Here is a 20333-nt window from a genome sequence, read left to right as displayed (position 1 = left end):
AAGAAATAAAAAAAGCAGATCAATGGAACAGAGTAGACATAAAATTTAACATAAATTTAACAATATACTTCTGAGAGAAAAAGCATATGATACAGTTATGTCTTATTAGAATATCTAAGATTTGTTTGCAACTTGAACACAAGTCATAATTTACTTTTTCAAGGACAAAGGCTGCTCTCCTCTGGAAACACTAGATTACAGTTTTCTAAATTTAGAATAAAATATTTTTGCATACCAGCACAGAATATTCCAGGGACTTCACTCCTGACTATAATAGTCCGCACTTTCTTATCAGATTTCAAAGCATCCACGGCTTTTGATAGCTACAAAGAATAAGGGGGAGGGGGAGGGGACATTTTCAGATTTATGTCAATATTTTATCTTTACAGTATAAGCAAAAAATTGGCTTATCTGCTCACTTACCATTTTTATAAGATTTTTACTGAGAGCATTCTTGGCATAAGATCGGTTTATTCCAAGTACCACAATTCCTGGTTTAAAAAAAAAGACAAAAAATCTTGAGTTAGTATGCTGGAGAACTTGGGGGTAGGGAGTTGAAGATAAAAGATGCAAAAGAGGCGGATACACAAAAACAAGACCATGAACCTACTCAGCTATTACTGATTACTTTGATTATAGGATTAAGCTCCATTCTTTAGGAAGAGCTAGTCCTAAAATAAGATAGACACACACATAGTCTCTTAAGTCTAAGTTACATATAGATTTAGTGAATTGTTTAAGTTTGAGAAGACTTCATTTGTTAGTAGTGTATAATTTAGAGTAAGACATAAATTAATCATAGGATTACTTTTTTAAAAAATTAGGCTTTCCTTTCTGGAAGAAAGGGGGATCGACCAGAGGCTATGTCCCCCTTTCTAGCAACTGGAGAAAGTTAGCCAAGTTAAAAATTCCTCTTTCTAGTCTTAGTGAATAATCTCCTCTTTATTCCTGAGATGAAGTCTAAGTTGATTAATGGACTCTTCTAAGGAAGAAGGAAGACAGAAGGGTACTGCTAACCACTGACGATAAGTTTTTCTTCCCAAGTACACTTTCTGGTTACAATGGGAACCTTTCCTAACAAGAAAGGACGACATTGGATTGAAGAAGTCTGGGAGAAGTCAACTAATCAGGTGATTTGACTGTCAAATTGAATTATGGTCAAAATAAACTTCTGTAACTTTTTTGTCCTTTTTTTTAAAATAAAAATCAGCTGTGTAAATCAGTCTTCCTCTCTGACCTCTGAGGAGTCAGGTGACCTGATTTGGTATGCAAATACTAGCTTTGCTAAATAAAGAGTAGAAGGCTCCATGACTCAGTCCTCAATTCAATTTTCTTTTTATATCAGATAATCAATTTTAACATTAAATCAATGTCTTTATTAGTCAATTATATACACTAGGAGAATGTTAACATACTATATTGTTTGGATTTGTTAAGATTTAGGTTAACTATATCTTACAGAAAGACATGATATTCACAACATATTTAAGAAATCACAAGATTTTTCACAAATATTTTTAGAATTAGAGACTGGGGAAAAGAATGCTATCTGGTCCTAGTTCTTTCATTTTATACCTTTTTCTCCTCAATCATTTTAAACTACTTATCTTATTCTTGCTCAAGTTTCATTAACCACTATTAGCAAGGGGATGCAGATTTATTAAAGGGCATTCAATTTTTTAGAAAACAATGTCATACAATGTTAACAGGAAAACTGCTGATGTGCAACACAGAAAGAAGGTTTTTTTTAAAATTAGCAATGAAATATACAGTATATTTTCAGGTATCTTTTTAATCAGAAATAACAAATAAAATTTTGCCTAGTGCCATCATTCCTATTTCACTACACAGTCATAACACCAAGTATTGAATATCTCATCTACTCTTGATTTCACCTAGCACCTTTATGAAAATAACTCCCACATCTACATGCCCTACCTTGATATGTCTCCTAATCTCGAGTATTGAATATATTTTCTTCTTAATATTTATTTTTTATAATATTGAACTTGATCAATATCAATAAGAATGAACATATAGAAAAATCAAAGAGAACTGGATATGAACCCATGAATCTCTTATCAGATACAGGTTGCTTGTTTAAAGTATATATAATAAATTCAACATATAAATTGTCTGGCATATCTGTGTCTTCCTTCTTTAAAAATAATGTTTCAATGAACCAGTTTTCTTTATTTTTTTTGACATCACCATCACTTATCCTACTCACCCACCTTCAAATCCCTCTCTTATTTGTAAAAACAAAAAACTCTTTGTTACCTAATAAGCATAATTAAGCAAAACAAATCCATAATTGATCATGATTGAAAATGTTGTTATTGTTCCCAAATCTATCACATTTCATTCAAAGCAAGCTTGCTTTCACAATCAGTCTCTTGGGGCCATGTTTGATCAAAAATGCTAATTTTTAAAAAGTTGTAGTCATTGTATACTCTTCTTGATCTAATCATCACTTCTGCATATGGGGTCATCTCAAGTTTCTCTGAAACTCTAGAGATTATTAGGGGGCATGGAAGACTGAATTCCGGGCTTCGAGTTAGGAAGATGAGTTCGAATTTGACTGCAGAACACTTAACAGCTATGTGATACTGGGCAAATCTAACTGCCTCAGGTTCCTCAACTATTAAATAGGGTACTAATAGCTATTTCATGGGGCTATTGTAAACATCAAATGAGATATTTGCAAAGTACAATTCTGTTACATAGTAGGTACTTAAAACAGAGAAGAAGTAGGAGATATTATACACAGTAACAGCAACACTGTGTGATCAATTATGATAGATTTAACTTTCCTCAGCAATTCAGTGATCAAAGGCCATTCTAAAAGATTTGGTTAATGTGGGTTTTTTTTTTTCCTTTCTCATGGATTTTCCCTTTTGTTCTGATTCTTCTTTCACAGCATGAATAATATGGAAATATGTGTAAGATGATTATACACATAGAATCTATACCAGTTTACTAGTTATCTAAGGGTCGGGGGGTAGGGAAAGGAGAGGGAGAGAAAACTTTACAAAAATGAATGCTGAAAATTAGCTTTACCAATAACTGGAAAAATCAATTACTTGATTAAGCATTAAAAACCGTTTCCTCCTATAAATTCTCATAGTACAAAATTCTTACATCACATTCATAGACTAAAATTCCTTAATTAATTCATTTTAAGTTTTTTGCTATAACAAAAAATGCTGCTATAGATTACTGAATCTTCTATTTTACATCTAAGGAAACCAAGTTCAAAAAAAGGAAATTATTACCCAAGATGCTATAGCTAAATAAGTCTAAGAGGTAGGAGGCAGAAATCTTTCTAATAAGCAGTCATACATCTTATTTTATATTAGGGATCTGAGAAAAAAATTTCATTAAGAAGTCCTTATATTCAAAAATGTTGGAAACATATATATATATATATACATATATATATATCACAACATGAGCAATTACTGATGATATATATATATATATATATATATATATGTATATAGTCTTTTCCAATATGTGTTCCTTTGGGAAAGAACACACAAACACACACACACACACACAAACCACAGAAAGCCTGCATAGTAACCCAAACATTCTCTTCACTCTTTTTATTCTTCTTTAACTGACTAAAGCTTAAAATTGGCCATGAAATGCATTAAGGAAACTTAGTATTTCATTAATTTCTATTACAAAAGATTCATCTCATTGGAAAAAATGCTGAAAAAGTAAAATTCACATTTAGTATTTACAGATAATATACAAATAAACTTCAGTCAAGGTTCATAAATTATGAATTAGTACAGCATGCTATAGTGAAAATGTACTAGTTCAAAAACCTGGGTTCTAATCCTAGCTCTCTCTCATCAGTACAAAATCTTTCTATGAGTTTCCCATACAAGCATCACCACGTTATCATTTTATTACCCACTTAAAGACAATAAACCTCAAAAATATGAAGCCAGAAATAAAACAAATCAATCAAGCATTTACAATGTCAGGGAGAGATAATAATAATTAAGAATGTAAAAAATAAATATACACAACAAAGTTTTGTTTTGATAGAGAGTATTCCCATCCCTTTTTTGCAGGGGCGGGGGTTGAGGAGGAATTTAAGAAAGGTGGCAATTGAACCAAAATACATATTGCTCTAAAGGTCAGTAGAAACACAAAGATGGGAAATGGAATAAAATGTATTAGGAACAGCAGGAAAGAATACAAGGTTGTTAGAGTAGAGCAGTAAGGAAACTAATATAGAATAAGGTAGAAAAGTAGTCTGGGATCAGATTATGAAGGAATTTAAAAGTCCAATAGAAGTTATATTTGTTCTTTAAGGAAACAGGTCAGGTAATCAAGAGTAAACAGGAAGGAAGGAAGGAAGGAAAGAAAGAAGGGAGGGAGGGAAGGAGAGAGGAAGGAAGAAGGAAGATTCAATGAGTATCTCTTAAATGTTTACCCTGTCCCAGGACTAAGGATTCAAATAATGGCATAAACAAGGTTAATACCCTCAAGGAGTTCATATTTTGAGGGAGACAATATGTAAAAAACTATATACACATGATCTCACAGGGAAAAAAACACTAGCAGTGGGGAAGGATAGAAACATGTTCCTAGAGAAGGTGAAATTTTACCTGAGTCAAAAAGGATGCCAGAGGCAAGAAGAGAGAGCATTCCAGGCTTGCAGAATAGCTAGCCACTAGCCAAATGAAAAGGCACAAATATCAGGTGATTTAGTATCTTGTGCAAGGAATAGTCAGAAAGTTAATGATGCTCAATTGGGGGGAAGGGGTTGGGGGGAGGTAGAAGTCTTTTTTATGAAGATCATTAAATGTCAGGAGGAAAACAATAGAGCTTATTGAGTAAAAGATTAACAGTCAGACCTTCTACTAAAGAAAATCACTTTGAAAGCTATGCAACTGAAAAGAAGAAAGACCTAGAAACTAATTAAATGTCATCAACTTGAAAAATCCTCAACAGAAATATGATTATCCTGTCTATTTTTACTCATCCCTATCTGCATGATCCCACTGAAATTAGTTTAGTGATTTCAAGAAAAAAAAACTTTTGATTTCAAAGAGCAAAAAGTCAATTTGAATGCTTTTTTCCTGATAAATTGTCTCTCTGCCTTAATAAACAAAAAAATTAATCAAGATTCCATATAGATATAATAAGACTAACACTATACCATAACCAAAAACAAAATGCAAGGTATAAAACAAAGCCATATATTTGCCAAAGATGTTTACTTATCATAATGAGCACAGATAAGAGCACAGAAATCAAGTTGAAAAGAGATTTTTCTATTGATAGTGAGGTCCTACAAATGTTCCTGTATAAGAATGACATAGCATTATTTGCATTAAGTCTAGTAACATCACAGAAATTCCTGGAAGACATATGTAATCATCCAAAGGAATCAAAGCAATTGATATAACAACATGGCAAGTGAATGAAAAATATCACTACCTATATTTCAACATGAATTTTGATGGATAAGGTGCAGAATGTACTTCTTAGTATGAATATCTGAAATAAGTCAGAATAATATTGTGTTGAATAGTGCTTTTTTTTTTGGTTTTTGGAAGGCAAACGTGACTTACCCAAGGTCATATAGCTAAGTAATTATTAAGCATCTAAGTTTGGATTTGTACTCAGGTCAGTCAGGAACTGACTCCAGGGCCAGTACTCTATCCTCTCTGCCACCTAAGCTGTCCCTTGAGTACACTGTTAAGCCGAAAAGGAAAATGGATGGGATTATCTTTAGGAAGTTTAAAAGTTCTCTTACTGGCTCAAAGTTTACCATGAAAGCAAAAGTCTATTGTTTTAAAACGAACATCTGACTCATGTTGCTATATGGAAAGTAAGACATGGAATAAAATGATCTCCAAAGAATTAAAAATGACTATCATAACATGGGGAATGGAGAGGTCTATAAGTAGCCTGCATTTATCTTACAGAAATAATCAATAAACTTTCAGTTTAGATTGGAGACATGAAAAGTTACTTGATCTAATATACCTCCTTACAGGCAGAATATATAGACATAGACACACACACAGTGATAGACAATGTAAGTATTGTATATTTTTCAAATGTATATAGATGCTACTATTCTTTCTAAAATAATAAATGCTTAAAATGTTATTAAATTTATGACTCTTCATCATTACATGCTCGTATGTATGCTCATATCAGATACTGATTTTATAGTTGTGGTCCTACTATAGTCTTTGTAGTCAAATTTTTTTCCCTCCATAAGACTGCTTATTGTTGTTGTGCTATTCTTCTGCATTCAAAAGAAAACTGACACAATAGTGACCATAGGAAAGGTAGGTATCAAGAGATTTAAGATGAAATTATAATTGATTTTGAAAGTCTAGAGGAAAAAAAGATGAAGAAAATGGTAATGAATAGATGACAAATGGATAAATAATTTGTGGTACATGAACATAATGGAATATTACTTGTGCTTTAAGAAATTGTTCTTCCATTCCTCAATTGACAGATATCTACTTTGATTCCAACTCTTTAATATACAAAAAGTGCTGCTATAATATTTTGGTGTTCATTGTCTCATAAATGACCTCACTGGGAAATAACCCTAGAAATGGAAGCTCTGGGTCAAAATATATAAACATTTTAGTTACTTTATATGCCTAATTCCCAATTCCTAATTGCTTCCCAAAAATGGATAGACTAATTTAAAACTATATCATGAGACAATGTAATAATTTCCTAACTTCCTGACAACTAGTACTTTATAAGATTTCGACAACTTTTTCACAAATATCTTATTTGATCTCATTTTCTATATCTGTTCCACTGATCTAGCTGACAGATTTTTAACCATTATTTGAAAAAATGTTTTTTTCTGAATGATAATACAGTCTGCCTGGAAGAGCCATTTCCTCTTCATTGTCTTTTCATTCTTTCCCTTGATATTCCACATCTTTTGTTTTCCCAGATGAATTTTATCAAGTTCTATCTAAGTTTTATCAAGTATGCCTTTTTGATAATCTGATTAGAATAATATAAAAATATAAATTATCTTTGGTAGAATGATCATTTTTACTATACTGACATGATTCAGTCTTGGGTAATTAATATTTTTGAGCTATTTAAATTGTTCATTCCTTTAAGGAGTACTTTGTAATTAAATTACACAAGTTCATTATGTGTTTTGATAGATTATTCTTCCCTCTCAAAACATCTCATGTATTTTGTGCTGTAAATCATTATGGATTAGAGAAATAAAAATTAAAACAATTCTGAGGTACTACCTCACATCAATCAGATTGGCCAATATGATAAAAAAGAAAAATGATCAATGTTGGAGCAGTTATAGAAAAACTGGGACACTAATGCACAGTTGGTAGAGTTGTGAACTGATTCAATCATTCTGGAGAACAATTTGGAACTATGATACAGTAATACTAGGTCTATCTCCCAAAGAGACTTTAAAAATGGAGAAAAGACTCACATGTTCAAAAATATTTTTAGCAAAGAATTGGAAATCAAGGGGATGTCAATCAATTAGAAAATGACTCAACAGGGGCGGCTAGGTAGCACAGTGGATAGTCCTGGAGTCAGGAGTACCTGAGTTCAAATCCAGCCTCAGACACTTAATAATTACCTAGCTGTGTGGCCTTGGGCAAGCCACTTAACCCCATTTGCCTTGCAAAAAAACTAAAAAGAGAATAAGAAACAAAAGAAAATGACTGAACAGAATGAGGTATATGAATGTGATGGAATACTATTGTTCTATAAGAAAACATGAGAAGGCAGATTTCAGAAAAATCTGGGCAGACTTGCATGAACTGAAGTCGAATGAAGTGAGCAGAACTATGGACAACATTATACACATTAACAGAACATTATGTGATGATCAACTATGATAGATTTAGCTCTACTCAGCAATAAACGAGCAAAGACAATTCTAAAGGGCTTTGTGATGAAAAATATCATCCACATCCAGAGAAAGAACCATGGAGTCTGAATACAGACCAAATCATACCATTTTCATTTTTTAAAACTTTTATGGTGTTTTTTCTCGTGCTTTTTTCCCTTTTGTTCTGATTCTTCGTTCACAATATGACTAATATAGAAATATTAATATTTCTATATTAATAACAATAATGATTGCATTGTACACGTGTAACCAATATCAAGATTACTCACTGTCAAGGGAAGGAAAAAGACCAGGATATTCCCCTATTTCTTCAGCTCCCCTAAAGTGGTAGTTCCTTTGTAGTTCTAGTTCCTCTTCTGAGATTTTGCTACTTAAGTTCCATTTGATATTGTTACTTTCCCATTGGGAATTTTATACCTGTGAAGATATAACTTCTATTTTTTTATCTTTTCAGTTTTGTTAGCATACTTAGATCTGGCAATTATTTTTATCTCATAAGATTTCTACCTTCTTGATTTACTGTTTCTTTCCTGTCTTATTAATTATATGGACTGAAGGTTCATTGTTAGTCTTTTCATAAAACCTATGAGTTTTGTAATTATTTAAAATCAACTTCCTTTTCTATTATTGATTATTGGATATTAAAATTATGTAGAATTATAGTTGACTTTGTGGATTTGTGGCCTGCTTCTTTGGTAAAGCTAATTTCTCAACTGATATTTTTGTTGATTCCTTTGGATTTTCAAAGAAAATCATCAGAAAATACAATAGCTTACCTAGCTATATGCCTTAATATTTTTCCTATTTTTTCTAATTATTTCTTCTGGCATTTCATATAATTGGTGAGGGGACATGATTTATTGTTATTTAATGGAAAAGTTTCTTGTGGATTCCCATCTAATATTTGCTTGTGGTTTTAAATTCTTTTAAAGATATATTAAATGATCCCTCTATATCAATATCTGAGGAGATTTTAACATAAATTTATGTTGTACCTTGACAAATTTTTCTACATTAAGCTAATCATTTGGTTTGACTAATCTGACTATTTTTTTTTATATTGCTCCACTGTTGTATTCCTGAATAAATATGACTTTGTTGTGATGATTACTTTCTTCAAAGTTATAGTTTGGGCAGGATTTTATTTTAAAATTTTTAACTGGTTATCATTAATGTTATTCTATTGTTTTTCTTTTGTGTTTTATACTTCTTAGACTTAAGATGTTAGAATTATATTGCTTGCATAAGAGTCTGATAAAATTCTACCTTTCTCAGTTTTGTTTTTTACAAATTTAAACAATTCTTCTGCAAATCCAGTAACCCCTAAAAAAATCTTAACTCCCTAAAGTGGTAGTTCCTTTGTAGTTCTGGTTCTTCTTCTGGGATTCTGCTACTTGAGTTCCATTTGATATTGTTACTTGGGGAATTTTATACTTATGAAGATATAAATTCTATTTTTTTATATATTTTCAGTTTCATTAGCATACTCAGTTTTGGTAATTATTTTTATCTCCTAGGATTTTTACCTTCTTGATTTACTGTTTACTTTCTGCCTTATTAATCAAATGGACTGAAGGTTCAACAATTCTGTTAGTCCTTTCATAGAACCCACCTTGAAATTTTTCATTTTATTATCTTTTCAATATCAATTGTCTATTATCTATTTCTTCTCTAATTTCACTATATCAGGTTTTAGGTTAATTTTGAGATTGTTAGCTTTCTATTTTTATATGCATTTACTTCATTAATTATCTCCTATTCTATTTGGTTAATGTACGTTTTTAAGGATATAGTTTATCCCCAAAAGAATACTTTAGCATTTTCCCAAAAGTTTCTGCTATGTTGTTTCATAATTAGTATTTTTATTAACATTGTTTCTATGATTTGTTCTTTGACCCACTAATTATTTAGGATCATATTGCTAATATTAAATTTAGGTCTGTGTCTTTTGTTAGTGAAACGTACACTAATCATTTCTTTATTGAGTTTATGCTCTATCGAAGAAATTTTTAATATACATCCCCTTTAAAAATTTATTTGCAAAATCTGTTCCCTAATACATGGTCAATTTGCTGCCAAGAAATTCTTTAGAGGGGCGGCTAGGTGGCACAGTGGATAGAGTACTGGCGCTGGAATCAGGAGTGAGTTCAAATCCAGACTTAGACACTTAATTACCTAGCTGTATGGCCTTGGGCAAGTCACTTAACCCATCTGCCTTGCAAGAACCTAAAAATAAAAATTCTTTAAAAATTCCATATAGAAGCTACCCTAAGTCTTTTAGCTCAAGTTCCTGTAGCAATTTGTTCAATTATATATTTTTCATTTTTTTATTTATTCATAACTGAGTACATTAAAGTCTCCTGAAATAAATGTTCTACCATGTAAGTCTTTTTGTAATAGTTAATATTTCCTTTATGAATTAACATAAAAAGCTATTTTGAGTAAGTAATATTAACTGATGTTGATCTGTAGTCTATGGTTTCTTTCAGTATAATGTGGTTTCCTTTTCTTCTTTTTTAATCACTTTCTATATTGTAAATCTTTTTTTTCCTCATGCATTTCAACTCCTTCTGTGACTTTACCTCAAGTAAATTTTCCACTAGCTCTTCATTTTAACTCTGCATGGCTTTCCTTTTTAGTTGCTTTTCTAGTAAGCAACAGATTGAAGCCTTTGATTTCTTATTCAATGTGCCACTCTCTTTTGCTTTATTGTATTGTTTAGTCTTAGTTATGAGAATTGGTTTATATATTCCTCCATTTATTATTAAATTTTTTCTGTTCTCTTTCTCTATAAAGAAAACGTTTTTGGGGGCAGCTAGGTGGCTAAATGGATAGAGCACACGCCCTGGAGTCAGGAGGACCGGAGTTCAAATCCAACTTCAGGCAATTACTACTTCCTTAGCTGTGTGTCCTTGAGCAAGTCACTTAACTCCATTGCCTTGCAAAAACTAACAAAAAAACCCTTTATTTTTGACTATTCTAGTTTAAAGGCAGCTCTCTTCACAGGCTCCTCCTCATACTTTCAAGATTACCCTTTCCATTTTTCACCTGTTTCTCCTAGTTTGGAAGTTCTTATTTATGCATTCTGCTTTCTTCTTTTATCTACTTATAAAAGATTTCGCTCACATTAATATCAATTAAGTGGTCAAGCAAATTGTACATTCTCTCAACTTTTGTGAGGGTTTTTTTTTCCTTTTTCTATTTTTTTGATAATTCTTCTTGATAAAACTTCTCTTCTGGGGGCGGAGCCAAGATGGTGACAAGAGAGCAAAGGCTCTTAGAAGCTCTCTCATAAAACTTCGATACTAAGGACTCTAACTAAACTTTCGAGAGACAGAACCCACAAAGGGCCCCAATGAGGCAGTTCTCCTACTCAAGGTAACCAGGAAAAGAGCAGAAAGGCTCTGCTCCCCGGGGTTGGAGGGGGGGGGGGGCCGCCAGAGGGGTGGCCTGCCAGAGTGAAAGAACTTCAGCCTCCTGGAGGCAGCCCCAGGGCACTGGGAGCTGCAGCTCACAGCAGCGGGGGAGTCTCCCGAGCTGCACCGCGAGGAGCACCGGGCACAAAGTGGGGGAACAGCGGGGAACCTCTGCCAGAGCCAGTACCTGGAGCCCAGCCCTCGGGGCACACAGGGAGCAGCTTGATCTTTCTGCAGCCCAGACCTGGAAACAGAAGCAGGCAGAGCTGGTAAGCAGGAGCCCCCAGGGCATGAGCCCATGGAGCTGAGGGAGGGGAGTGAAGAGAGACTGCAGAGCTCTGTCCTCTGCCCCTGGAACAGGACTCTGGGGCTCTGACCACATTCAGATCCTGATAGCAGTCTAGGCCCCCCCCCCCCCACCTCAGCCCCGTGGCAGAGGGGGGTGCTTATGGTCATTCACAGACCAGGAGGGAGGACAGAGCCTCACATACTGAGACCCTTGTGGGAGTGTCCCAAAAGCTCAGGAAGCACCCTAAAACCAGGCTCAGGCTGGGAAAATGTGCAAGCAGAGAAACAAGAGGAAGACCATTGAGAAATATTTTGCATACGAGCCCAAGAAGGATCAAAATACTCAGTCTGAAGATGAGGAAGCACAAACTCCTGCATCTAAAGACTCCAAGAAAAACAGAAATTGGGCTCAGGCTATGGCAGAGCTCAAAAAAGACTTTGAAAATCAAATGAGGGAGTTAGAAGAAAAACTGGGAAAAGAAATGAGAGAGATGCAGGAAAAACATGAAAATGAAGTCAGCAGCCTAGTCAAGGAAATCTAAAAAAATGCTGAAGAAAATAGCATGCTAAAAACCAGATCAGGTCAAAAGGATAAAACAGTTCAAAAAGTTATTGAGGAGAAGAATGCTTTAAAAAGCAAAATTGGCCAGATGGAAAAAGAGATAAGAAAACTCTCTGAGGAGAACAAATCCTTCAGACAAAGAATAGAATTCAGGGAGATTGATGAATTTCCCAGAAATCAGGAATCAATACTTCAAAACAAAAAAATGAAAAAGTAGAAGAAAATGTGAAATATCTCATTGAAAAAACAAACTTATATGGAAAACAGACTTAGGAAAGATAATTTAAAAATTATTGGAATACCTGAAAGTCATGATCAGGAAAAGAGCCTTGACATCATTTTCAAAGAATTACTACAGGAAAATTGACCTCATGTTCTAGAAGCAGAGGGCAAAATAGAAATGGAGAGAATCCACCAATCCCCCCGAAGAAAGAGATCCCACAAAACAAACCCCTAGGAATATTATAGCCAAGTTCCCGAACTCACAAGTCAAAGAGAAAATATTACAAGCAACCAGAAGGACACAGTTCAAATATCGTGGTGCTGCAGTCAGGATCACACAGGACTTAGCAGCAGCTACATTGGAAGCTCACAGGGCTTGGAATATAATATACCAGAAGGCAAAAGAGCTTAGAATGCAGCCAAGAATGAACTACCCAGCAAGGCTGAATGTCCTCTTCCAGGGAAAAGATGGACTTTCAATGAACCAGGGGAATTTCAAAGGTTCCTTTTGGAATGGCCAAAGCTGAACAGAAGGTTTGATCTTCAGATACAGGACTCAGGTGAAGCATGGAGATTGGAGGAGAGGGGGAAAATATGAGGGACTTAATGAGGATGAACTGCATGTATAGAAAAATGACACTGATAAAACTCATATGAACCTTCTCAGTTAATAGAGCAGGTAGAGGGAGCTTTTATAGTTGAAGCACAGGAGAAAGCTGAATTTGAAGATAAAATATGGTGTAAAAATGGAGTCGATAGAAAAAAGGGAAATGTAATGGGAGAAAGAAAAAGGAGGGGGTGAATAGGCCAAGATATTTCATATAATAAGATTTTTCTTTATTAGAATGAGCTATTGCAATGATATGGAAGTGGGGAAGGCAAGGGGGAATGAGGGAATCTTTGCTCTCATCAGAGGTGGCTAGGAGAGGAAACAGCATATATACTCAAAGGGGTATAGACATCTGGAGTAAGAAGGGGGGGACAGGGGGAAGGGGGGAATGTGAGTGATGGAGGAGAGGATGGACCATGGGGGGAGAGTGGTCAGATATAACACATTTTCCTTTTTACTTCTTGCAAGGGGCTGGGATTGGATGGCCTGTCAGGGACCATAGGGGCAGGTGGATGCTAGGCCTAAGGGATGGTATGGGGGCTCAGGGCCTCTTGGCCCCAGGACCAGGGATCTGTCTGCTGTGCCACTCACAGCAGAGTCAGAGTGAAAGAAGAGAGAAAGTACAATACATAGTAGTGGAGAAATATGAAAGTAGGGAGTTGCGATCAGCAATGGCAATGGTGGAAAAATATGGAATTAACTTCTTCCATGGACTTACCATAAAGAATGTGATCCACCCGCAACAGAGTTGTTGGTGCTGGAACCAAAGACTGAAGCGCATTTTTTATTATTATTATTTGGGGGGGGGGGTGCAGGGCAAATGAGGCTGGGTGGCCTGCCTAGAGCCGCATAGCAGGGTGATCTTTGGGTGTCTGAGGCTGGATTTGGACCTGGGTGCTCCTGGCTCAAGGGCCAATGCTCTGTCTGCCACCCTGCCACCCCTACTATTATTACTATTTTATTTTATTTTGGGTCTTTTTTTTTTCTTTTTTTCGCTTTTTTGCAGGGCAGTGGGGTTGTGGTAGCTTGCATGTCACACAGCTGGGTGATTGTTGGCTGCATGGGGCTGGATATGGGCTCTGGTGCTCCTGGCTCCAGGGATGGGGCTCTGTCCATTGCACCACCTGGACAGACCTACAATTATTACTATTATTTTTTTAAAATTTTAATTTTTCCTCTCCCCTTTATCGCTCAAGCGAGTCTATATTTGGGGGGGTATTCTGTTTACTCTTAAACAAGAATATTTTATTAATGTATAAAAAAATTATTTTACAAAAAGCGAATAAATATTAAAAAATAAAGATAAATCTTTTAAACTTGAAAAAAAACTTCTCTTCTTAGATTTGTGGTCTTCATACTTACTTATTCCTTCCTTATCTCAGTATGCCACAGGGAATTAAAACAAGACACTATTAGTTGTCTTTTAGATCTTGTTCCCTACACTCTCCCACCTACATACATCTTGGAACTATCAATATCCCCAAGGAGTTTTTAATCACCTTTCTGAGGGCATTCATGGAAACACTACCTCTCTCAGAGGAAATGGTTTCTCTATATGTTAAGTCCCTATAAATTATATCCACTGTAAAGTCTTCCTCTACCAACATCTGTCACCTATGGATTTACAAAGTATCTCTAACCCAATTTTTCAGCTGGACCCCTCCATACAACCAGTTAACTGAGATTTGTCCCTTTCTTTACCCTTGCACTGTCCTGATTCTTGCTTGTCAACTTCTTCTGTTTCTTAGGTTACTTTTTTTTTAAATAAAATGTTGAGAGAGCTTCCAGGATATATGATCACTAAGATGCAGACATTTTCTTTGATTTTCATGATTTCTGAAACCTTTCCAAAACTAGATTTATGCATAGGAGATAAACTTAAGTATAGCTATCCTTATCCTTACCTTACTATTTTATAACAAGAGGCAACAGAACACCCTCAACTCAGATCCCTCTACCATCTCACCCACTCCCCTTTAGATCTTCCTTTGCCTTAGAAACTAAAGGAGTTATTTTTCCTTCACTGTTTTCCACTACCCTAATTGGGGTGTATCATACATTCCTTTCTCAGTTCTTCCTCACATTCTTTTTATGAGTCCTCCTATTTTGTAGTTCAAAAAAATTCAAAAATTCAAAAAACATTATTCACATGTTGGTGGGGTCTTAGGAGTTTTAGACCATAGGATTACAGGACTAATCTTCCACTATCACTAAAGTTCTGCTTTCACTCTTTTCTCTTTGTTGGCTTTTAGAGAGAAACCTATTAATGGTGTCTTCCTGACATTTTAAGCTGTGTCTAAACCCGATATTCTTTAATTTGGAATTAATATTTCTGATCTATATATTTGATCAAAAATTGTCTCTTAGTCTCTAACTAATAGTTATAAACCTCTATGTAAAAATGTCAGTCTGCTACATAAGGCCTGTCTCCTAATCTAAAATGTTGACTTGGCCTTTGTCAATATTACTTGGTCAGCTCAGTGATAGCACTAATGAATTCCCTCACCTGGATGAACAAAGTTTAAGATAAAAGACATCATGGATGAAGAGAGACCAATCCTATTGTTATTTGTAAACCTTTCCTCTCCAGTTTAAGTGGGATTCTTGTCAACATGAATTTGAAGAAAATTTTATCAATTTGAAGAAAATTTTAAGATATGAGAGGATAATATTTTAAAACCATGTCTTCTATATGAAATCTCATTATTTACCTGATTAAGTTTTAAAATTCTGTCTTCTTTCTATATAAAATGTCTCGAAAATTTTATACCAGGGTTGGTATTTGTAAGGAAGATCTTAGAGAATAAAACTTCATTTACAAAAGTAATTTTATTTCATTTTTAGCCTAAGAAAGTTATGGTTAACAGGTGGCTTGCTTGATGTTTTTAACCTCATAGGTTTCCTTTTTTAAAATCTGGGATAATTTATTTCTTTACTTGTGCCTTTCTTGGTTTTTTTTAACCTCTTAGTGTTTATGTTTTATGAGTCATCTGCAAAACAACTGGCTCATTAGCTGTCTATCTGTCTACCTCTTTTTCTTCTCAGAATTCTTTACCCTGGGAAGGGATTGATTCTTTTTTCTCTTTTACTGAATGTCCTTTTATATTTAACTTTATTTTATTTAGATTTTTCAAGGCAATGGGATTAAGTGGCTTGCCCAAGGCCACACGGCTAAGGTAACTATTAAGTGTCTGAGGTCAGATTTGAACCCAGGTACTCCTGACTCCAAGACCAGTGCTCTATTCACTGCACCACCTAGCCACCCCTGAATGTCCTTTTATAAAAAAAATCATTGGATTCGAGCATTTATGGTAGGTACTTCAGGTTTTATATCAACTTTCCTCACTCTTTAGTCACTTCTGTAATTTACTTCTTATGGCATTTCCTTTCCCTCATACAGAAAAGTTTTTTTTTTTTTTTAACCAGGTCACATATAGAATTTGTTAACTATCATTGGAATAGCTAATTTTAACCATCTAGGAATCTGGTAGGGGGAGGGGTTGGAGGTGATTTGTAAACTGTTTTTGATTAGCACATTTATTTTTTGTTTAAAAATTCTTGGAAGTTTTTTACATTATTTCCAATTGTATGATGTTTAGGTTTTTTATCCTGTCAGCTTCTTCTGGATAACCTATGACCCTTAAGTTCTCTTTATGTAGTCTATCTCTTTGAGATCAAAATGTTTTGTTTGAAATGGGTCAAAGGATATACAAAAACAACTTACAGATGAGGAAACAAAAGCAATCCATAGTCACATGAAAAATTGCTCTAAATCATTACTTATTAGAGAAATGCAAATTAAATCTTCTCTGAGGTACCACCTCACACCTCTCAGACTGGCCAATATGACCAGAAAGGATAATGATCATTGTTAGAAGGGTTGTGGGAAATCTGGGACACTAATACATTGTTGGTGGAGCTGTGAACTTATCCAACTTTTCTGGAGAGAAATCTGGAACTATGCCCAAAGGGCAACAAAAATGTATATACCCTTTGATCCAGCAATACCACTACTGGGTCTATACCCTGAAGAGATGATGAAAAAGGGTAAAAACATGACTTGTACAGTAATATTCATAGCAGCCCTGTTTGTGGTGGCAAAGAATTGGAAATCAAGTAAATGTCCTTCAATTGGAGAATGACTTAGCAAACTGTGGTTATATGTAAGTCATGGAACACTACTGTTCTATTAGAAACCAGGAGGGATGGGAATTCAGGGAAGCCTGGAGGGATTTGCATGAACTGATGCAGAGTGAGATGAACAGAACCAGAAAAACACTGTACACCCGAACAGCAACATGGGGGTGAAGATCAACCTTGATGGACTTGCTCATTCCATCAGTGCAACAATCAGGGACAATTTGGGGCTGTCTGTGATGGAGAATACCATCTGTATCCAGAGAAAGAACTGTGGAGTTTGAACAAAGACCAAGGACTATTAGCTTAAATTTAGAAAAAAAAAACTGATATCTTATTGTCTGATCTTGCTCTTATACTTTATGTCTTCCTTAAGGATATAATTTCTCTCTCTCATCACACTCAATTTGAATCAATGTATAGTATGGAAAGAATGTAAAGACTGAAAAATTGCTTTCTGTGGGGGGGGTAAGATTAGGGGAAAAATTGTAAAACTCAAAATAAATAATGTTTTGTTTGTATAGTGATATTTTCACCTAAGAGAATTGCTTTTCCTTTCTATTTTTCCTTTAGTTCTTTATTTTTATACTAATTTTTTGGTGACACTCACTGCTGTGGAGAAATGCTTTTATATTGTCACCTATTTCTGTTGTGAAGTTCAATAAATTCTGCTTATATGATTCTTATTTCTCCCTTTAACCATTTGGAAATACAGTGGTTATAAACTCTCTTGAGAATCCAGTCCTCTGCTTCATTTTATTTTGTCTTGTAATATTTCTTCAGAAATGTTTAAACTAATTTAGGTGTTCTAAAGGCCACATTCCATTCCTTGTTGGTTTATTTCCTTGAGATCAAGTCTTTAAACTATTTTCTTTACCATGAGATGCTTTATATTTTCAATCCTTTTTCCTTATATTTTCCTTATATTCACTTTAGAGTCCTTCTCCTTTCACAATGGATCCTTGAAGACCTAGACTTTATAGCTATCTCATTTGCTTTTCTGACTAAAGAATTCATTTTTTCTGGTTTCAGTTTGTCCTCTAAATGATAAACAAAAAAAAAAGCCTTAGCTAAATGCTATTTCTTTTCTTTAAGATCTAATAGATGGGGTGGCTAGATGACACAGTGGACAGAGCGCCAGCCCTGGAGTCAGGAGTACCTGAGTTCAAATTTGACCTCAGACACTTAATAATTACTTAGCTGTGTGGCCTTGGGGCAATTTGCCTTGCAAAAACCTTAAAAAAAAAGATCTAATAGACACACACACATACCCATAATATATATATCCACACCTCTATACAGGCTTTACCCCCAGTTTTCTCTGTTGCTTGATTTTCTGGCTCAAAATTGCTGCAATACAGTATGCATGCTACTTGCCCTAGGAAGAGCAAGGTTCCCATTTACTATAATTTAACTTCCTCTTCAGAATTTTGATGAAAAAAGAGGTACCCAAGTTGAGTTCTGCTGCTTCTTGCCATAAAAGGTGAGGACAGGGATAGTTACACTTAAGTTTATCTCTTATACATAATTCTTATTTTGGAGAGGTTTGAGAAATCATGAGAATCAAAGAAAATGTCTACATCTTGTTAATCACATAACCTGGAAACTCTCTCAATACCTTATTTTTTAAAAAAAGAAACCTAAGAGATGAGGAAGAAGCAAGAAGCAGGACAGTGCAATTAGCCCTACAATTAAATAATCAAAGATCAAAAAAGTGCCAAGTCAAGTAGTGATCATGAAATCCAATGAGAAAACAGAGTCACTTTTCCAACCCAAGAAGCAGGGGGAAAAAAGCCAGTTAAGAGTTTTTTCTGTCTAATCTCAGAGCTCAGTTAAAAATATAACACAAATTTAGGAGAGGACCTAGAACACATGTGCCTGTTAGACATACGCCTTTCAGGGCAAAGATCGATTGCAGATCTAGCAGGGACTAAATCTAACTGGGGGGGGGGGCAGGAACAGAAATAAAAGTTAATTTGTTATGTTATAGCTTGAACCCCGGGCTAAGATCAAGACCTAGTACAGGCTTCAGAGGAGACTTGAAGTTAGGGTCTGGGTAGCAATAGCTACCCATTAATCAACCCTAAAGCTGTATCACCCAAAGTCAAACCCAGGGTCTGGAAGTTGTAAAAGTAAACAACAGTTCTACAGTTGTAGGCAGGGCTCTACAGTCAGCACCCTAATCTAAAAAGTTGTTAGCTTTAGATTCCGGACTATAACAGCAGCAATTGAAATTCTTCTACATTAAATAGCTTTGGGTATACTGGAATTTGCAGATTCCCATTCTGAGCTAACCCTGGGATCTATTTTTTTTTTTTTGACGAGAGTATAACTTTACTAATGGAGATATTGGTCAGGTTTACAAAAGAAATTAATAATTTTTCTCAATAATTCTGACAAAACAATTAAACAAAAATATCACTTTATTAGAGTACTTTAAAGTTTTCATAGCACCTTAAACCCACACTGTGAATGGCTTTTCTCAGTTTTTCTCCTTTCATCTCCAAGTTACACTTGCTTCCACCTATAAAGTTACTTTCTATCTACTCTGTATTTATGATACTAATTATTTTGTTGAGGAAGTGAATAGAATGCTGGCCCTGAAGTCAGAAGGACCTGAGTTCAAATTCAGACTCAGACACTTACTAGTCATGTGGCCCTAATCAAGTCACTCAACCACATTTGCCTCAGTTTTCTCATCTGTAAAACAGAGCTAGAGAAAAAAATGACAAACGACTCCAGCATCTTTGCCAATAAAACTAAAATGGGGTCATGACTAATAGACTAAACAATAACAAAAAGTGTTTAGCATAAGATTTACTGAGCATTTTATAAATATTACTTCATTTGTTGTCCATCATTTACTGGGTTTTTTTAGTTTTTGGAAAGCACTGGGGTTGAGTGGCTTGCCCAAGACCACACAGCTAGGTAATTATTAAATTATTAAGTGTCTGAGTCTATATTTGAACTCAAGTCCTCCTGACTCCAGGGCCGGTGCTCTACCCACTGTGCCACCTAGCTGCCCCATCATTTACTTTTGAAGAGGACCAAAGTGATGCCTTAACTTGAAAGAGAACTGAATTTGATTGAAGCAGAACTTTATAAAGCCATCAGTTCCATTCTTATCTCATTTACCTTCACAACTCTTTTTTTAAATTTTCTTTAATTTATTTACACATTACTAAAATATTC

At 34.8% G+C, this 20333-nt stretch overlaps 1 protein-coding gene across 1 annotated transcript in view; it reads right to left on the bottom strand.

Annotated features, from left to right (window-relative positions):
- AUH (AU RNA binding methylglutaconyl-CoA hydratase) overlaps nucleotides 1-20333 on the bottom strand; it is a 164162-nt gene that overhangs the window by 139289 nt on the left and 4540 nt on the right. The window contains exons 2-3 of the mRNA XM_074200718.1: nucleotides 424-491; nucleotides 236-323 (exon numbers count right to left, since the gene is read on the bottom strand). Of these exons, the coding sequence (XP_074056819.1) occupies nucleotides 236-323; nucleotides 424-491 (156 nt within the window). The remainder of the gene's footprint in view (nucleotides 1-235; nucleotides 324-423; nucleotides 492-20333) is intronic.

This window comes from Macrotis lagotis, chromosome X, assembly GCF_037893015.1.
Source record: "Macrotis lagotis isolate mMagLag1 chromosome X, bilby.v1.9.chrom.fasta, whole genome shotgun sequence".
In the NCBI taxonomy this organism is placed as follows: domain Eukaryota; kingdom Metazoa; phylum Chordata; class Mammalia; order Peramelemorphia; family Peramelidae; genus Macrotis; species Macrotis lagotis.
The sequence above is the reverse complement of the archived record's forward strand: the minus strand, read 5'-3'. Positions and strand labels throughout refer to the sequence as shown.